Source organism: Etheostoma spectabile, chromosome 7, assembly GCF_008692095.1.
Source record: "Etheostoma spectabile isolate EspeVRDwgs_2016 chromosome 7, UIUC_Espe_1.0, whole genome shotgun sequence".
Taxonomy (NCBI): domain Eukaryota; kingdom Metazoa; phylum Chordata; class Actinopteri; order Perciformes; family Percidae; genus Etheostoma; species Etheostoma spectabile.
Genome location: NC_045739.1, coordinates 14,672,731 through 14,687,196, shown reverse-complemented (window position 1 = coordinate 14,687,196; position 14,466 = coordinate 14,672,731). Strand labels below are relative to the sequence as shown.

At 37.6% G+C, this 14,466-nt stretch overlaps 2 protein-coding genes across 2 annotated transcripts in view; both read right to left on the bottom strand.

Annotated features, from left to right (window-relative positions):
- Positions 1–1,237: 1,237 nt before the first annotated feature.
- On the bottom strand, positions 1,238–5,586 carry tas1r2.2 (taste receptor, type 1, member 2, tandem duplicate 2). Its single transcript, XM_032521590.1, has 6 exons — positions 5,414–5,586; positions 4,822–5,137; positions 3,937–4,662; positions 2,948–3,154; positions 2,469–2,589; positions 1,238–2,166 (listed from the first exon to the last, which is right to left on the bottom strand). Exons 1-6 carry the CDS (start codon positions 5,584–5,586, stop codon positions 1,238–1,240), a joined length of 2,472 nt encoding a protein of 823 aa, XP_032377481.1.
- A 6,283-nt stretch (positions 5,587–11,869) lies between these two features.
- LOC116693004 (taste receptor type 1 member 1) overlaps positions 11,870–14,466 on the bottom strand; it is a 21,266-nt gene continuing 18,669 nt past the window's right edge. Inside the window, exons 5-6 of the mRNA XM_032521677.1 lie at positions 13,333–13,453; positions 11,870–12,932 (exon numbers count right to left, since the gene is read on the bottom strand). Of these exons, the coding sequence (XP_032377568.1) occupies positions 12,004–12,932; positions 13,333–13,453 (1,050 nt within the window). The 3' untranslated portion in view covers positions 11,870–12,003. The remainder of the gene's footprint in view (positions 12,933–13,332; positions 13,454–14,466) is intronic.

Genomic DNA, 14,466 nt, shown 5'->3' with positions numbered 1-14,466 from the left:
TTTTTTTTTTTTTTTACACAGTGTGTTCAGGGGACAGGCAGCTCGGGGATAGTGGTGATGTTTGCTGTATGTTACAAAAAATGTTGTAGCCCAAAAAACATGTGACATTGCTTAGAGCACGTTGTTGTCATCTACATCTGTATCTGACAAATATTCATTCCTATTTATTTAATAGAATAGAATATCTTTGTTTTTATTGTAAGAGTTTAACAGAACTAAGAGTTTATTACAAAATACTTGATTGTGATGGCCCGGTCTATTTGTTTGAGCTAAATAGGCTGCACGCCGGTCGAATACTTTGATTTTTTTTGATCGGCCGTTAAGAAAAGAAAGATCACATCCCTGGCCCACTTACGTGTCTTTAATATGAACACTGGCAATTAGCATCCTTGGTCTTTGACCAACAAGCCCACAGAGAGGAGAGAGATCATATGATTGGTCCACTTGTTTGTCTCTTGTCTGAACACTGGCCAATCACATCCCACTATGGCCACCTTCCAGCCTACCCTAGAGAGGGAGCCAATTTAGGTTTTGCTCCCAAGGGCGGCAAAAATGACTCCACCAAGTACCAAAAACTAGCTAAAAACACAAGATTTAAGCATGTCAAATGATTATTTTAGCACTCTTTGTCTACCAGATAGGACAAGTTAGCTATTAGTAAGCTAATGTTGTCTGGCAGTTGCAGACATACTACAACTCTCGGATTTATCCACATTTCACTGTAACACAAGCTACGTACTGTGTACAAAATGCAACTTTAGTTTAATTTACAAACTTCTCACCTCAACCTTCAGCCATCTTGCCATCAGGAGCCAGGCAACCTTTTTGAATCAGTGAGTACATTATCATACCATTATCACATCTTACTTACCAGTCAGCTAAGTGAGAGTATTAAGGGCTTGTATGCCGGGTTTAGAATTAACTTTTTTGTCCACCAACCAAATGACTAGTAAATATTAAAATGTTACTTTTTTTGTCCACCAACCAAATGGCTAGTGAATGTTAAAATTTTACTTTTCTTGGCTGGCTGACTTGCATCATTTACCAGTGCTAATGTTGAACCCTGCTGGTATGTACATGTGTCGAAGGGGAGTGCAAGGACGGTTGGTGTCCGGCTGATTGTGGTGGACTGGTAAGGGTCTCAAAAGTCCTGGGCTGACTTTTTACCCCATGTCCAACCCTGATTCTGCCTGAGGCCATTTTTCTGCATGTAGAGACACATCTATACTGGAAGCTGCTACTGGCTGATTGTTCTGGTATAATTCTGAATGAGACCTTGGAAGTACTCCTGTGTGTTTTTTTGGGGTTGAAAAATGATGATGTGGCATTTTGGAAGGAAATACCACAACAGAAAGGAATAGAGACTGGAGAGCACTGCCAGAGCGTTAAGTGTTTGGATGTACTTGCCACGGTACAGTATGTATACAGTGGCAAACACAATCCAGGTGAGGATCAGCAGGAGCAGGCAGAAGGTTATTGCTTTGGCCTCATTGTAATTTTTTGGGAGATCTTTTCCCATGTAGGAGAAAATAAAGCAAAGGGAGGACAAAGATAAAAGTAAAACCACAGAAGCAAAGAATGATTTGAAATGAATATTACAACCAAGTATAATTTTGTCTGGGTACCAAGAAATGTCATCATAGGGATTTGGGGGGAATAAAGTATAGACAATAAGAAGAAAGAGGGCCTGAGTAACACATGCCACAGTGATGACCAGCCATTGTCCATGATATTTCATCCACCAACTGTGGAGCTTGGGGAACTTGGCGGCCATTTTGAAAATGCAAACAATTTGAAAAGATCGCACAACAAAACATGCTAGACAAACAGTGTAGAACAAGAGAAATGGTAAAAATCTTAAGATACAAAAGGAAATTGTTGGCTTACCAAAGTAAAAGAATACGCTAAGACTACACAGGCTGAGGCAGCCTAAAATCAGGAAGCACATTGGTCCCCCAGCAGATCTGACAACAGGTGTGTTGTAGTTGATAGCAAAGAGAACAGACATGGCTAATGTGAGGCCCACCAAGGCCGAGGCCCCGACCATGATCAGTATAGCCCCACTGTCTGTGAATGGGATGTACTCCACCACCCGCTGCTTGCATGATGTACTTCCTGGTGCTGACCATTCTGTGTCCTTACAGTTGATGCAGTTGAAGGGATCCTCTGTTTTACATGAGAGAAGGACAGTCAATAAAGTTAAGGTTTACTTTTGGAAAAATACCAGACAGCTGAGGAAGCAATGTTACCCTTTTGTTTAATCTTTCATATTGAAGGTTCTCTTAAGATTATTGTTTGTTCAATTAAAACTTGCCTTTATTTTTATAGTATTAACTTCAGGTAATTTTAACAAGACAGCAATAAATTGCATGATGAAAGGAAACTGGTTCACATGCATTTAAAGATGAAATTATCCATCATCTCCAATCAATCCCAGCATTGCTTTTACTAATTTTCTTCCTCTTTACCTGTGCTGTTGACATAAGTTCCATTTGGACAGATTTCACAATCAAAGCAGCATTTGTGGATTCCATTTAGCTTCTTTGCATATCCTCTACGACAATTTGGGGAACACTTTGAAGTAGGCACCTGCACAAGACCATTTTTTAGCAACATATTAAGTGAAGCAAAAATAATATTTATTAATACTGTTAAGAGTGGAGGTTTTGTAACCTCCATCTTACAGTAACAGAAACTTTGCACACGCCCTTGCAAATTACACCACGAACAACCACCGTTTCTTGATGTTTCTGATTTTGGGATTTAGGCCTGTCTCGGCTATTAACTATAACTTTGAACACATTGGGCACTCAACCAAAATTATTATTTATATCATCATATACTGTATAAACTGTTGATATACTATAAAATGCTGCACATATAATAACAATGACAATAATAATAATAATAATAATAATAATAATAATGATAGTAATAATCATCTTACTTCTCCTTTTGTGTACCACTCAATTTTGGTACTGTTGATGAAAGAAAGGACCGATGGGTAAAAATCATAAAAGCCAATTTCCTCTGCATCACCACTTTGGTTCCAGAAAACTATAGAATATGATCCAAACTTTGGGTCCCCAATGTCATCAAACTGAATTCTTTGATTTAAAAGTGTGAAGTTTGATTTCTTCAATTCTGCCAGAACCTGATGTGGGTACAAAACGTTCAGATCCCCATTAGATCCATGTGTTTGCAATCAGTGGTGGAAGAAATACTATAGATCTTTGAGTTTAGTAAAAGTAATAATACTGCATTGTACAAATATTACAAGTAAAGTACTGCATTCAAAAGTTTACTAAAGTAAAAGTATAAAAGTAATACCATCAAGAAAGACATAAAAGTACTCATTATGCAGAATAAAGAATAATACATATAATAATATTAGATTATAATGTTTGATGCAATAACGTGTTCATCACTTAAATAGCTGGTAAAGGTGGAGCTCATTTTAATTACTTTATATACTGCTTGGTATCTTCAACTATAATACATATTAATGTATAAGTAAATTATATTTTGTATTAATAATCTAAATCTGAAAAGTAAGTAAAGCTGTCAAATAAATGTAGTGTAGTAAAAAGTACGATATTTCCCTCTGATATGTAGTGGAGTAGAAGTATGAGAATATATAAGAAGTGTAGCTGAAAATGGAAATACCGAAGTACCTCAAAATTGTACTTCAGTATAGCACTTGAGTTAATGTACTTAAATAAATTCTACCACTGTTCACAATGGCATTGAAGTTGTTTTTCCTTTTAACAAAAGTTAAAGGTAAAAATCTAAAACAAATCTGCTACCTCTATTTTATACAGTAACAAGGCAGACTGCATGGTAATATGGTACATTCTAAGAGTATTATCATTATGTTAAAGCAATGAAAAATTTACATGAGCAAAATCTAAATACTCAGATTATTGGTGTACTCACCATGTGTGGGTATACTGTAATATTGTCATTACATCTTCCAGATCCACATTGCAAGGCATTATGTAAGGCATGAGCGATGGCATATACAGCAGAATAAACAGGAAAAGAGTAAGATGGATCCACATTAAAGATTTCGTCTGCCCTTAGGCTGCTGCAGTTGCAAACCTGATTACAAAACTCCTGCTCACTTGCATTTTCAAAATGAGTCTGGCTTTTGAAAGAATAGATGAATTTACTGAAACCAGGTATTGGCACTACAGGCTGAGACACTCCAAGTACAGTTCCAATATTTTTGATTTCTTGTTTCTTGGAAAGCATCTTGTCCAAGGACCATCCCTCATCTGCTATCCACACTTTGTTGGTGACATTTAGTCGTATTGCTGACTTGATGAGAGCTTCAGCAGTCATTCTTGGAGCCAAAACAATAATGACATTTATCCTCTGTATCTCTATCTGTTTGAATAATACAGAGTAATTTGTGTTGTAGTTGAGATCTTGGGTGTGTGCAAGGCAGATCTCAGTGTCCTTAATCTTCTTTATGAACAATTCCAGTCCATCTTTGCCATAATCATCATCACTGTTAAGAAAAGCAACCCAGCCCCAGTTGAACTTCTGCACAATGCTAACAATCACTTCTATGATGTCTTTATTGGAATGCACTGTTTGTAGGAAAGAAGGAAAATTCTGTTTCGTTGAAAAGACAGAACTAGAAGCTCCATAACTGACCTGTTAAAAAAAGTTATGAAAAATTGCATTATTTTTCAGTGAAAGGTTTTCAAATGTAACGTCAAAACTCATTTTACAATAAAAACAAAATATTGATATAGTAGATCTGTTTATAATCACTTTGCCATTTTTGAAAAACAAAATACTTGGCAAACGTACCATAGGAATGAGATCTACCATGAACAGAGGGGCTACAGTCATGCACTGAGTGCTTGTAAATGGACCAACCACTGCCATCACTTTGGACACATCGGACGTCTGTGCTTTTTGATCGTGTGGTTCATCCCAAGGTTGGATCAAGTCCTCGACTGAGATAAGTTTGAAAATATCTGGAAAATTGTATCTATCTGAACAGTGATCAAAAATCTCATAGCCGAGAGATACATTTGGCAGGAGGTTGGTAGAATTATTGATTTCCTCCACAGAAAATCTCATCAACTGAAACATTCGATAATTTTGGAGAAGAAGGGTTTGACTGTGAACAAAAAAGTACAACAGGAGAGTGGAGTTTACAGACTGTGGGATTTTGTGGAATTTACAAAGAATTTGTTTCAGTGGGGCATCAGAACCTCTTATGTGCAACAGTTTTGACTGAGTTGCAAATAACTAGATAAGAGGGACATACCTACAGGTCTAATGCTTGTGGCAAATCTCCAGATAACTCTGGAGACAAAATATGTCTGTTACACCAGGCGTTCTTCACTAGTTTTTACTTCAGAAGCTATCCAATCAGATTTATTGTAAGACTCACCTGGAGCAGTCGATGGCTTCTGGTCTGTCTTGATACACAGGGACACTGACATAATGAATATTAAAAAGTCCACCTAACAAATAATCTCCTTCCAGCCGAAACTCTGAGTTTGGGACAGTGCATTGAGCCAAGGCATGTAGAAATGTTCCCAGTAGACACAGCAGATGTCTCATTGTTGTTGCTATCAACCTGATAGGAATTCTTATGGAATTTGCCTCAGGATTTAATAAGTTCTGAGACTCTGGTGATGGCTAAGCCACAGTGATCATTTTCATCCACGTGGCAATGAAATGCTACCAATAAATGGTTGGAAGAGAATACACAAATTACCATGCAAAAATAATGTAAACTGCTGCTGCAAAGTCCTTGTGATTCATACACAAAGGGTTGAACAATCATTACTAGCAAGAAAGTTAAATTCCTTAACCATGAATACATCTGGTAAACATTTAAATTCACTCAGTGTGACAGATATGAGGGTGACAAAAAAAGATAAACGTGTAAAATATGTCCATGTTTAAAAATCTTTGCCATGTGGAGATTTTCAATCAGATGCAAAAAAACATGAACAAACTTGCCTGTTTACATTGTAATATTATTACAACAACAGCAAAATGCTTAGTGCTAGTGACAGAAGTAGCAACAACTACGCTACTGCATGCTTTCTGAGGCTCTCTATTTAAGTACAATCATCAGTAATCACACAAAGCTAACCAGTTGTAGTTAGCTAACTCAGCAAGGTGAGGCGCTCTTAAGAAAAAGAGTGTAAGAACTGAGGGATGACCTGTGGTGAGTATTTGTGCGCAGACGGGCCCTTTCATACATCATTACAGGTTACGTGGGGGCTTGATATTCCATATCATGTGTGTTGTCCAATCCATTAGCTACAGCAAACTCAACATTAATGTTTGTAAAAAATGGTTTGTATCCTATTTCTAAATTCAGACGGTGATGTACTAATGGTATCAAATTTGAAAATTCAAGTTTTCAAAAGCAACTGTTTCTTGACCTCGCATGCATAATGTTCAGCAATGTTTTCCTTGATACGTTATTTTTAAAAACTTCTTAAACAACGTAATGCTGTTAACCAAAAACTATTGCTGTTGCAGTGAAAGTCTCAAAATTATATGGCCCTTTAGAAGAAAGTTATACAACAAGAATGATCTCACAAGTACAGATGAGCTTGTAAGATCACACAGAATAGTCACAAGCAAATACACACACAACATTAAATCAACCCAGTAGTTGGGTTTATGGTAAATGACCACCTCCTCTTACACACCTCATCCCTGCATAATAGACCATTGGACCACACATTTCACATGTCATTTGAAATAGGAAAATTTACAATGACTCAGATGCGGCAGAAAACATGATCGATACCACTAGTTTAAATATACAGTATAAGAAGGGTTACAATAAGGTGGGTACACTGTACTTCACAATAGTTTTTCTTGCAAGTTAATCACTTTATTATTTATATTAATAACAGTGTGGCCAGTACTGGGACTGGGATTTTGTCTCCTGTGACTTTTTAGATGTGGTATTTTTTTTCCTCCGTAGGTCCATCTCAATTTTTAATTACTCACGTCTGATACAAAAATGTTAACGTGGAAACAGAGGCAATATACCCAAGGTAATCAACATAGGTTTGGGGTGGCTTTTCAGGGGTGAACATGGTGATATTATGAAGAGGGGAGTAGTGCTATTTGTTTAAGTGCCGGAGCACTTTTATGATGCGCGTGCATACATACACGGTTAAATTGTGGCTTGTTTTAAAGGATATATAACCACAAATTTACACACATTAGTCAACTATAACTATTAAATGAAAAGATGTTTTGCTGCCTTATCATTTTTACTAGTTATCAGTTAGCTGCAGACTGAGAAAAAATAATTTCATTTACAGTGCCAGTTAAAGGCTACCCCCAGTTAAAGGCTACCGCCAGCAGCTACCGGCCACTTTTATAGTGGAATGTTTTCTTGCATGTTACTTGATGCACGAGTTGACGTTGTGAATTGATCAACACATCATAAACGTCAATGTGAAAACTTTGACCATTTAATTTGTTTATTGTCTCTTGCATGATCCACGCTTTAGTAATGATCAGAGCTTCAATATTCTTCAAATTTAGAATATTTCCTCACTTGGAGGAAAATGGTGGTGATTGTGACCAAGTTGAGGGTGACAGTAGCTCAGTCCGTAGGGAGTTCGGTTGGGATTCAGAGGGTTGCTGGTTCAAGCCCCCGTACGGGCCAAAGTACAGAGTGTAAACTAGTAGCTGGAGATGTGCCCCTTCACCTCCTTAGTACTGCAAGGCGCTTTTGCGCAAGGCACACCAAGACCATACATGTGCATGCAACAATGCAAACAAAACGTTGCTCCATAATTTGACTACTGGTTAAAAACTCCTTTAAATGTAACATTTGTGTTACAACCAAACAACCAGGTTATCAAGATTATCTAGAAGATTATCTATTCATACACCAGGCAAATATCAGCTGTATGTGAACTTATGCAAAACCACTTTCCTCTTTACCTACTTAGGTTTTCAAGAGGACATGGAATTTTGTCTAACCATGTGAAGGTCAGGAGAGGTTTAACACAAACTGTCAATAGTTAATGCAGTAAAATGTGGCCTTGATTATTGTGCAAACAATAATAGTGTTTTTCCTTGATAGGCTACTTAATTTTCTCAGTGGCAAAAACTGCTTTAAACTGCTTGCTGTTAAAAGAACTATATTTTGCTGTTGAGCATAACTCATGCGTGTCAGAAATAAAGAATCAAAAGTCTAATGAAAAGTGTTTATATTAAATGGAAAGCTAAGTCAACAGAGAAGATGGATGTATGAAAGACATAAAGTAAAGATGAAGTACAGATGAGGTTGTGATATCACATAAGGTCACAAGCAAATACACACAAATGAATCAATGAATTCAACCAGGTGTCTTTGGTTCATGCCAACATGCCACTTCCTCCTACAATTGAGCCTTGCATGACTTAAGCTTTGACCGCACAGGTCATTTGAAAGAAGATCATTTGCAATAATTTTGTGGATGACAACAATAGATGGCCTGACCACCAGAGTTTGTTTAAGGAAACCTGCTAATGAAAGGAAGGAACTCCTTGTTCTGCTTGGTAGGTTGGGATAGGCCCTCATGAGAGATAGATTATAGGGTGATGTCGTGGTTAGTAAAAACCATTAATAAAAAGTTGTATGGAAGCCGCGTGAGGTGGGTAAACTACATCACAATAGGTTTGGTTCAATAATAGTCATTGTTGTGAAATGTTTGCACTTTGCTCGCAAGAGATTTGCTTTCTAATCAACAATGTGATGAGTACTGTAACATTTAATTTTCTTGTATGTTAAGATGAAGTTTGACTTTGCAGCAGGGGCGGAGCGTGTGAGTGGTTTCTGGAACTCAAGCCCCAAAGGTTTTCTCAAAACTTTGAATCTTTTAGGGTTTTAAAAACACTTGAACTTTCTGTCGTATCCTCTCAATCTTATTGACTGGACCGGCAAACCAATGGTGCAAAAAACGTTTTATCACTGGGGAAATATCCCCTTCATTCTGTAAACTCTACTAATACAGTAATAAGTCTCAATGTTAGTAATGATGTTTAAGATAAATTCCTACCCAACTTACTACGCTATGTAACTTAAAAAATAGAAACATTATGTTTTTTGCCTTTTTTTTTAGGTGGCAGGAGATAAAATGATTCATCCTCAACATTTGTTGTGTTCAGGGGCCTCATTAATAAAACTGGTTTGTGTCAAAAGTGGTGTACAAACAAAACGTAGGACGTGCCTATACGCACAGAAATAGTCTGAAATATTCTGAAATACTATAGCGAGTGTCTTGTCCCACTCAGGTAACACAAAAACAACAACCTATAAATAGTCTGTGGAACCCTTTCAATTAATATTCATTTATCCTGACCACTAAAGGAAGACAGCATTACGCTGTCAGAAAGAGCAAAAAAAGAAGCTTGGAAGTGGAAGTACTTTTGGAAGTTGTTTTGGATTTCCCCTGTCGCTTAGTGTGTTGTATAGTTTTTTGTGTATGTAATATATATATAATACAAAAAACATTACATTTTATTGATTAAAATAATACATTTAAGGTAAAATGAAGTGGGGTCTTAAAGCCCCAAATTTGATTTGGTATTTTATTCCAAAAGATATTTTTAGGAAACTGGGTGGTGTTTGTTTTCTCCTTGCTTGTATTATTAACATCACCAACTTGCCTAAAAAGTTATCTAAATGTTATCAACAGGACCTCCTAGCTTGGAAATTATGCCACATACACAACTTTCCCCCACACAAAACCATCATATGGAATAATGGTGACATTACTGTTAGAAAAAAATCTTTAAGATAGAAATTGGGTTGATGAAAGTATTGTTATTGTAAGTGATGTCTTTGATACCAATGGGTTATAGTTTAGTAACGAACAATTCCTTCTTGTTAAATCCTTTTCTGTTACGAGCAGAGAATTTTGTTTATTATATGAAAACTATACCTAATGGTCTGTCCCATCTGATTAAAAGTCATCTGGTAGTGTAAAACTGAAAAATGACTGGTTGGTAACAAACGATCTTGTAAGGTAACAGAGCAAGGATATATTCATATATTCAGTAAGCTGAAATATATTCATGAAATAATTTCTATGAGAAATAGACAATGCAGAAACAGAATCTTCATTTATTTTTGATCAGTGCTGCCTAGTTTACTGTTTAGTCTAAGATTTTTCAGACTCCGTTTTTGCAAAACAGGAAACAGTATGGCGCCTACTTCCTGCCCACAAATGATCAAATATCAGCCAATACAGTGCCCTAAAATGTTTCTAAAATGGTTTTGGGTTACAATAAGGCAATACAGTAACCAAATCTATCAACAATGTCTAGTTTTGCAGTTTAATCTGAGTAATCTTTAGTTTGAAACAACAAGCCTTTCTTTTAGTCTTTTTACAACACCTTTATTTAAAAAACAACAACATTAAAATACAACATTTCAAGCTGGTACTCAATATAATGTATCAGAGAAACAATAATATAACTTTAAATAATGAAAAATAACGCAGATAAAATGTACATATAAATGGGGAAAAGTAAACTTTAATAATACAAAGCTCACATTTATGCTGCCTTTAGCTCAATGTATTTAACTGAAAAACAACTCCACATTTATACAATAGGTGTGAGTGTCATTATTATAGGCTAATTGATATTATATGGGTGATAGCCGCAGAACTAAGCTTAACGGGTGGCACTTGCCTATATTTCTTATGGCAGCCAGCTCTGGCAAGATGAAAAGGGAGTTTTTACAATTCATCCTGTATTGGACATGAGTGTTTTTATGGCGATCCATGTAATTGTTGGTGAGACATTTTACTCAAAACATGAACAAGTCATTAATATTCATCTTCTAGGGAGCCAGGATTACTTTACCAAATTGAATGAAAAGCTGTCCAATAGTTTATTAACATTTAACTAAAAACCTCAAATGTTAACCTCATGGTGACAATAGTGGGATCACCAAGTAATAGTATTCATTGTTATGGACCATGAATGTCTGTACAATATACTGTCCCATTCCATCAACTTTAGTGAGATATGTCACACAGAAAATTTGAATAATTTAGCATGCTGGTGACACTTCACTTGAAAAGTTAGGAGCTCAGCAGAGTAGGGGGGTTTATCCTCGGGAGCCCATGAATAGTTTTAGCAAATTTCATGACAATCCATCCAATAATTGTGGACATATTCCACCCTAGAGCAAAGTTCTGGACTGACTGACCTACCAACAGATTGGCATGCTGCAAGCATGGCAAAAGAGACTGGCAAGACAGCCGCTTAGATCTTTAGCCATGCTAACACCATGTTTTTAAAGATGGCAATGTTGGTTAGGTGGAATGAATATTCATGTGTTGCATAAGGATCTGGTTATCCTCTGACAACCAACATATCACAGTTTTCATTTACCCAGTGAAATAATATCCGCAACATACATTCATGTATTAGCTGAAAATGTTGGACAGACATTCATGGTTCCCAGAGGATGTATCATAAAGACTTTGACATTTGTGGTTTTGAGTGAAAAACTAAACATTGGATAGATTGCCTTGGTTTAGACATCCATCTCCCCCTCAGAAAGAATTGTTATTACTTTGGTGATCCCTGACAATTTTACATTCATTCCAGCCTCAATGAAGTTTGTGTTTGGTGCAAATTAGCACAGGTTAGTATTCTAACAGGATAAACTGAGATGGTGACCATGGTCACCTACTCAACACGAGCATGAGTCATTGCATGTTAGCATCACGCTCAAAGCACTGCTGTACTGTACAGTATAAGTACTGTACAGGGACACAGAGCCAGAAGCATGGCTGTGGACTTTTAGTCTTCTTTCTTGGTAGACTAAGAGACGCAAACCATACCGTACAGACTAAAACTAATATGTACTTTTTTACCATTGTCTCTAAAAAGCCAAATTATGATCATTTCCACAAAAGTACTCAGAAGGACTGAAGCAGATCAGTCCTTCTTTATACAGTAAAACACATATTTACTTACTAACTTAAACAGCTACTGGCTGATTGTTTTGGTATAATTCTGAATGAGACCTTTGAAGTAATCCTGTGTGTTTTTGTACGATTGGAAAATGATGATGTAACATTTTGGGAAGAAATACCACAACAGAAAGGAATAGAGACTGGAGAGCACTGCCAGAGCGTTAATTGTTTGGATGTACTTGCCACGGTACAGTATGTATACAGTGGCAAACACAATCCAGGTGAGGATCAGCAGGAGCAGGCAGAAGGTTATTGCTTTGGCCTCATTGTAATTTTTTGGGAGATCTTTTCCCATGTAGGAGAAAATAAAGCAAAGGGAGGACAAACACACTAGTAAACCCACAGAACCAGAAGATGCATTGAAATTAATATCACAACCAAGTATTATTTTGTCTGGGTACCAAGAAATGTCATCATAGGTCTTGGGGGGAAAATAAGTATACCCAATAAGAAGAAAGAGGGCCTGAGTAACAAATGCCGCAGTGATGACCAGCCATTGTCCATGATATTTCATCCACCAACTGTGGAGCTTGGGGAACTTGGCGGCCATTTTGAAAATGCAAACAATTTGAAAAGATCGCACAACAAAACATGCTAGACAAACAGTGTAGAACAAGAGAAACGGTATGAATCTTAAGATACAAAAGGAAATTGTTGGCTTACCAAAGTAAAAGAACACGCTAAGACTACACAGGCTGAGGCAGCCTAAAATCAGGAAGCACATTGGTCCCCCAGCAGATCTGACAACAGGTGTGTTGTAGTTGATAGCAAAGAGAACAGACATGGCTAATGTGAGGCCCACCAAGGCCGAGGCCCCGACCATGATCAGTATAGCCCCACTGTCTGTGAATGGGATGTACTCCACCACCCGCTGCTTGCATGATGTACTTCCTGGTGCTGACCATTCTGTGTCCTTACACTTGATGCATCTTACGGGATTTTCTGTTTTACATGAGAGAAGAACAGTCAATAAAGTTAAGGTTCACTTTAGAAAAAATCCTCCGTGGGTGAAGAGAGATCAAACTCTTTAGGGAGCAGTGTTAGACATTTAATCTGTGATACTGTATGTTCTCCTAAAATTAGCTTTTACTTCATGTGAAACTTGCTTTACAGTTTACAGTGATATACCCTAGATGTAATTGTAATAATCTAAATAATATATTGCTCTTGTTTCATTATTGTATGCATTGTTCAGAGTGAATATGGAAGCCTAATCCAATCAACACAAAATAACAGTTACAGCCTCATAAAAAAGCTTTACATTCTGAAAATAGCTTCCATCAATGCCAAAATAATTGACAAAACTACTTTTACTCATTTTCGTCCTTGTATAATACTTTACCTGTGCTGTTGACATAAGTTCCATTTGGACAGATCTCACAATCGAAGCAGCATTTCTGGATTTGATTATACTTTTTTGCATATCCTTCAGCACATTCTGGGGAACACGGTAAAGTAGGTACCTGTACAAGACAATAATTTAGAAGCCACATGCATGATGCATGTGCAGGAAAGAGGAAATATTGTACCCTAAAGGCCCTGACACACCAAACCCCATAATCGGCCGTTGGACAGTCTGGCGAGGTAGGGGACTCCTTTGTCAATCTGAAATGAATACAGATTCAGCAACTGCTTGGCCTATTTCTGGCTTAAAATGGTTTCAGAAACACGTTTCGGTGAACTTTTTTAGTAAAATATGAGATTGTATTCTGAAGGAACTGCTATTACAGTCTGGCTTTGAATTTCCAGAGAAGCCGGACCCACACGACGTGTTCATCCAGTCAGCTGTCAGTTTGGATTTTTTGTTCGACAATACAGATTAGCGCCACTTGCTGTTATGAAGACGTATTACTACGTCTTTCACACATGCAGAACGTACGCTCACGTGGGCGTCGCTTTGGTGTGTTCCAAGACCAACTCAGGGAGTTCCGAGTCTGGGAGTTCCGACTGCCTTTTCTGCCAACGGTCGGCCGTCGGGTTGGTGTGTCAGAGCCTTAACCCCTATTGTTCACTTTGCACTGCGTCCCTGTGAGCAATCGCGGGCATTCAAGTCAATGCTTAATAATCCACCCGCTGTGGTGCGGCACTTCCCAGAAACGTACGTGAAGCAAATCTTTTTTTTTGCTATCAGTATGAAAAAGTTCTATCAAAAAAATAAGTTTCTCTCAAAACGTTTTTCTTCTCGCTCTCAAATCATAAGTCTTTGCTCTTGTCTCAGGATTTTTCTCTCGCATGTGAAAATAATGTAATGGGCTGGGCCACGTTCCTATTGGCCAGACGGGAAACTGTGCTGCTGCTACCGGGTGTGAACCTCTCCGTCTGGCTGGAGCTCTGATCAGATCAGGTTGAGGTCGGCAGCAAAGCTTTCTAACAATGTTTCCACGCTGGCCGATCCCCACTGATGACGGTCCAAATGCGGCTGCTGGACCTGGAGCTCAGCGCCAGTGTTTCAGTTTGACTGTTAAAAAGTGTTAAG

Bases quoted from the DNA above. Each gene is read 5' to 3' on its own strand.
- tas1r2.2 (XM_032521590.1), bottom strand. From the start codon at position 5,586: ATGAGACATCTGCTGTGTCTACTGGGAACATTTCTACATGCCTTGGCT. The intron at 2,590-2,947 runs GTAAGATGATTA...GGTCTTGTGCAG, and splicing joins AGTGGTACACAAAAGGAGAA to GTGCCTACTTCAAAGTGTTC. The intron at 2,167-2,468 runs GTAAAGAGGAAG...CATGTAAAACAG, and splicing joins AACTTATGTCAACAGCACAG to AGGATCCCTTCAACTGCATC.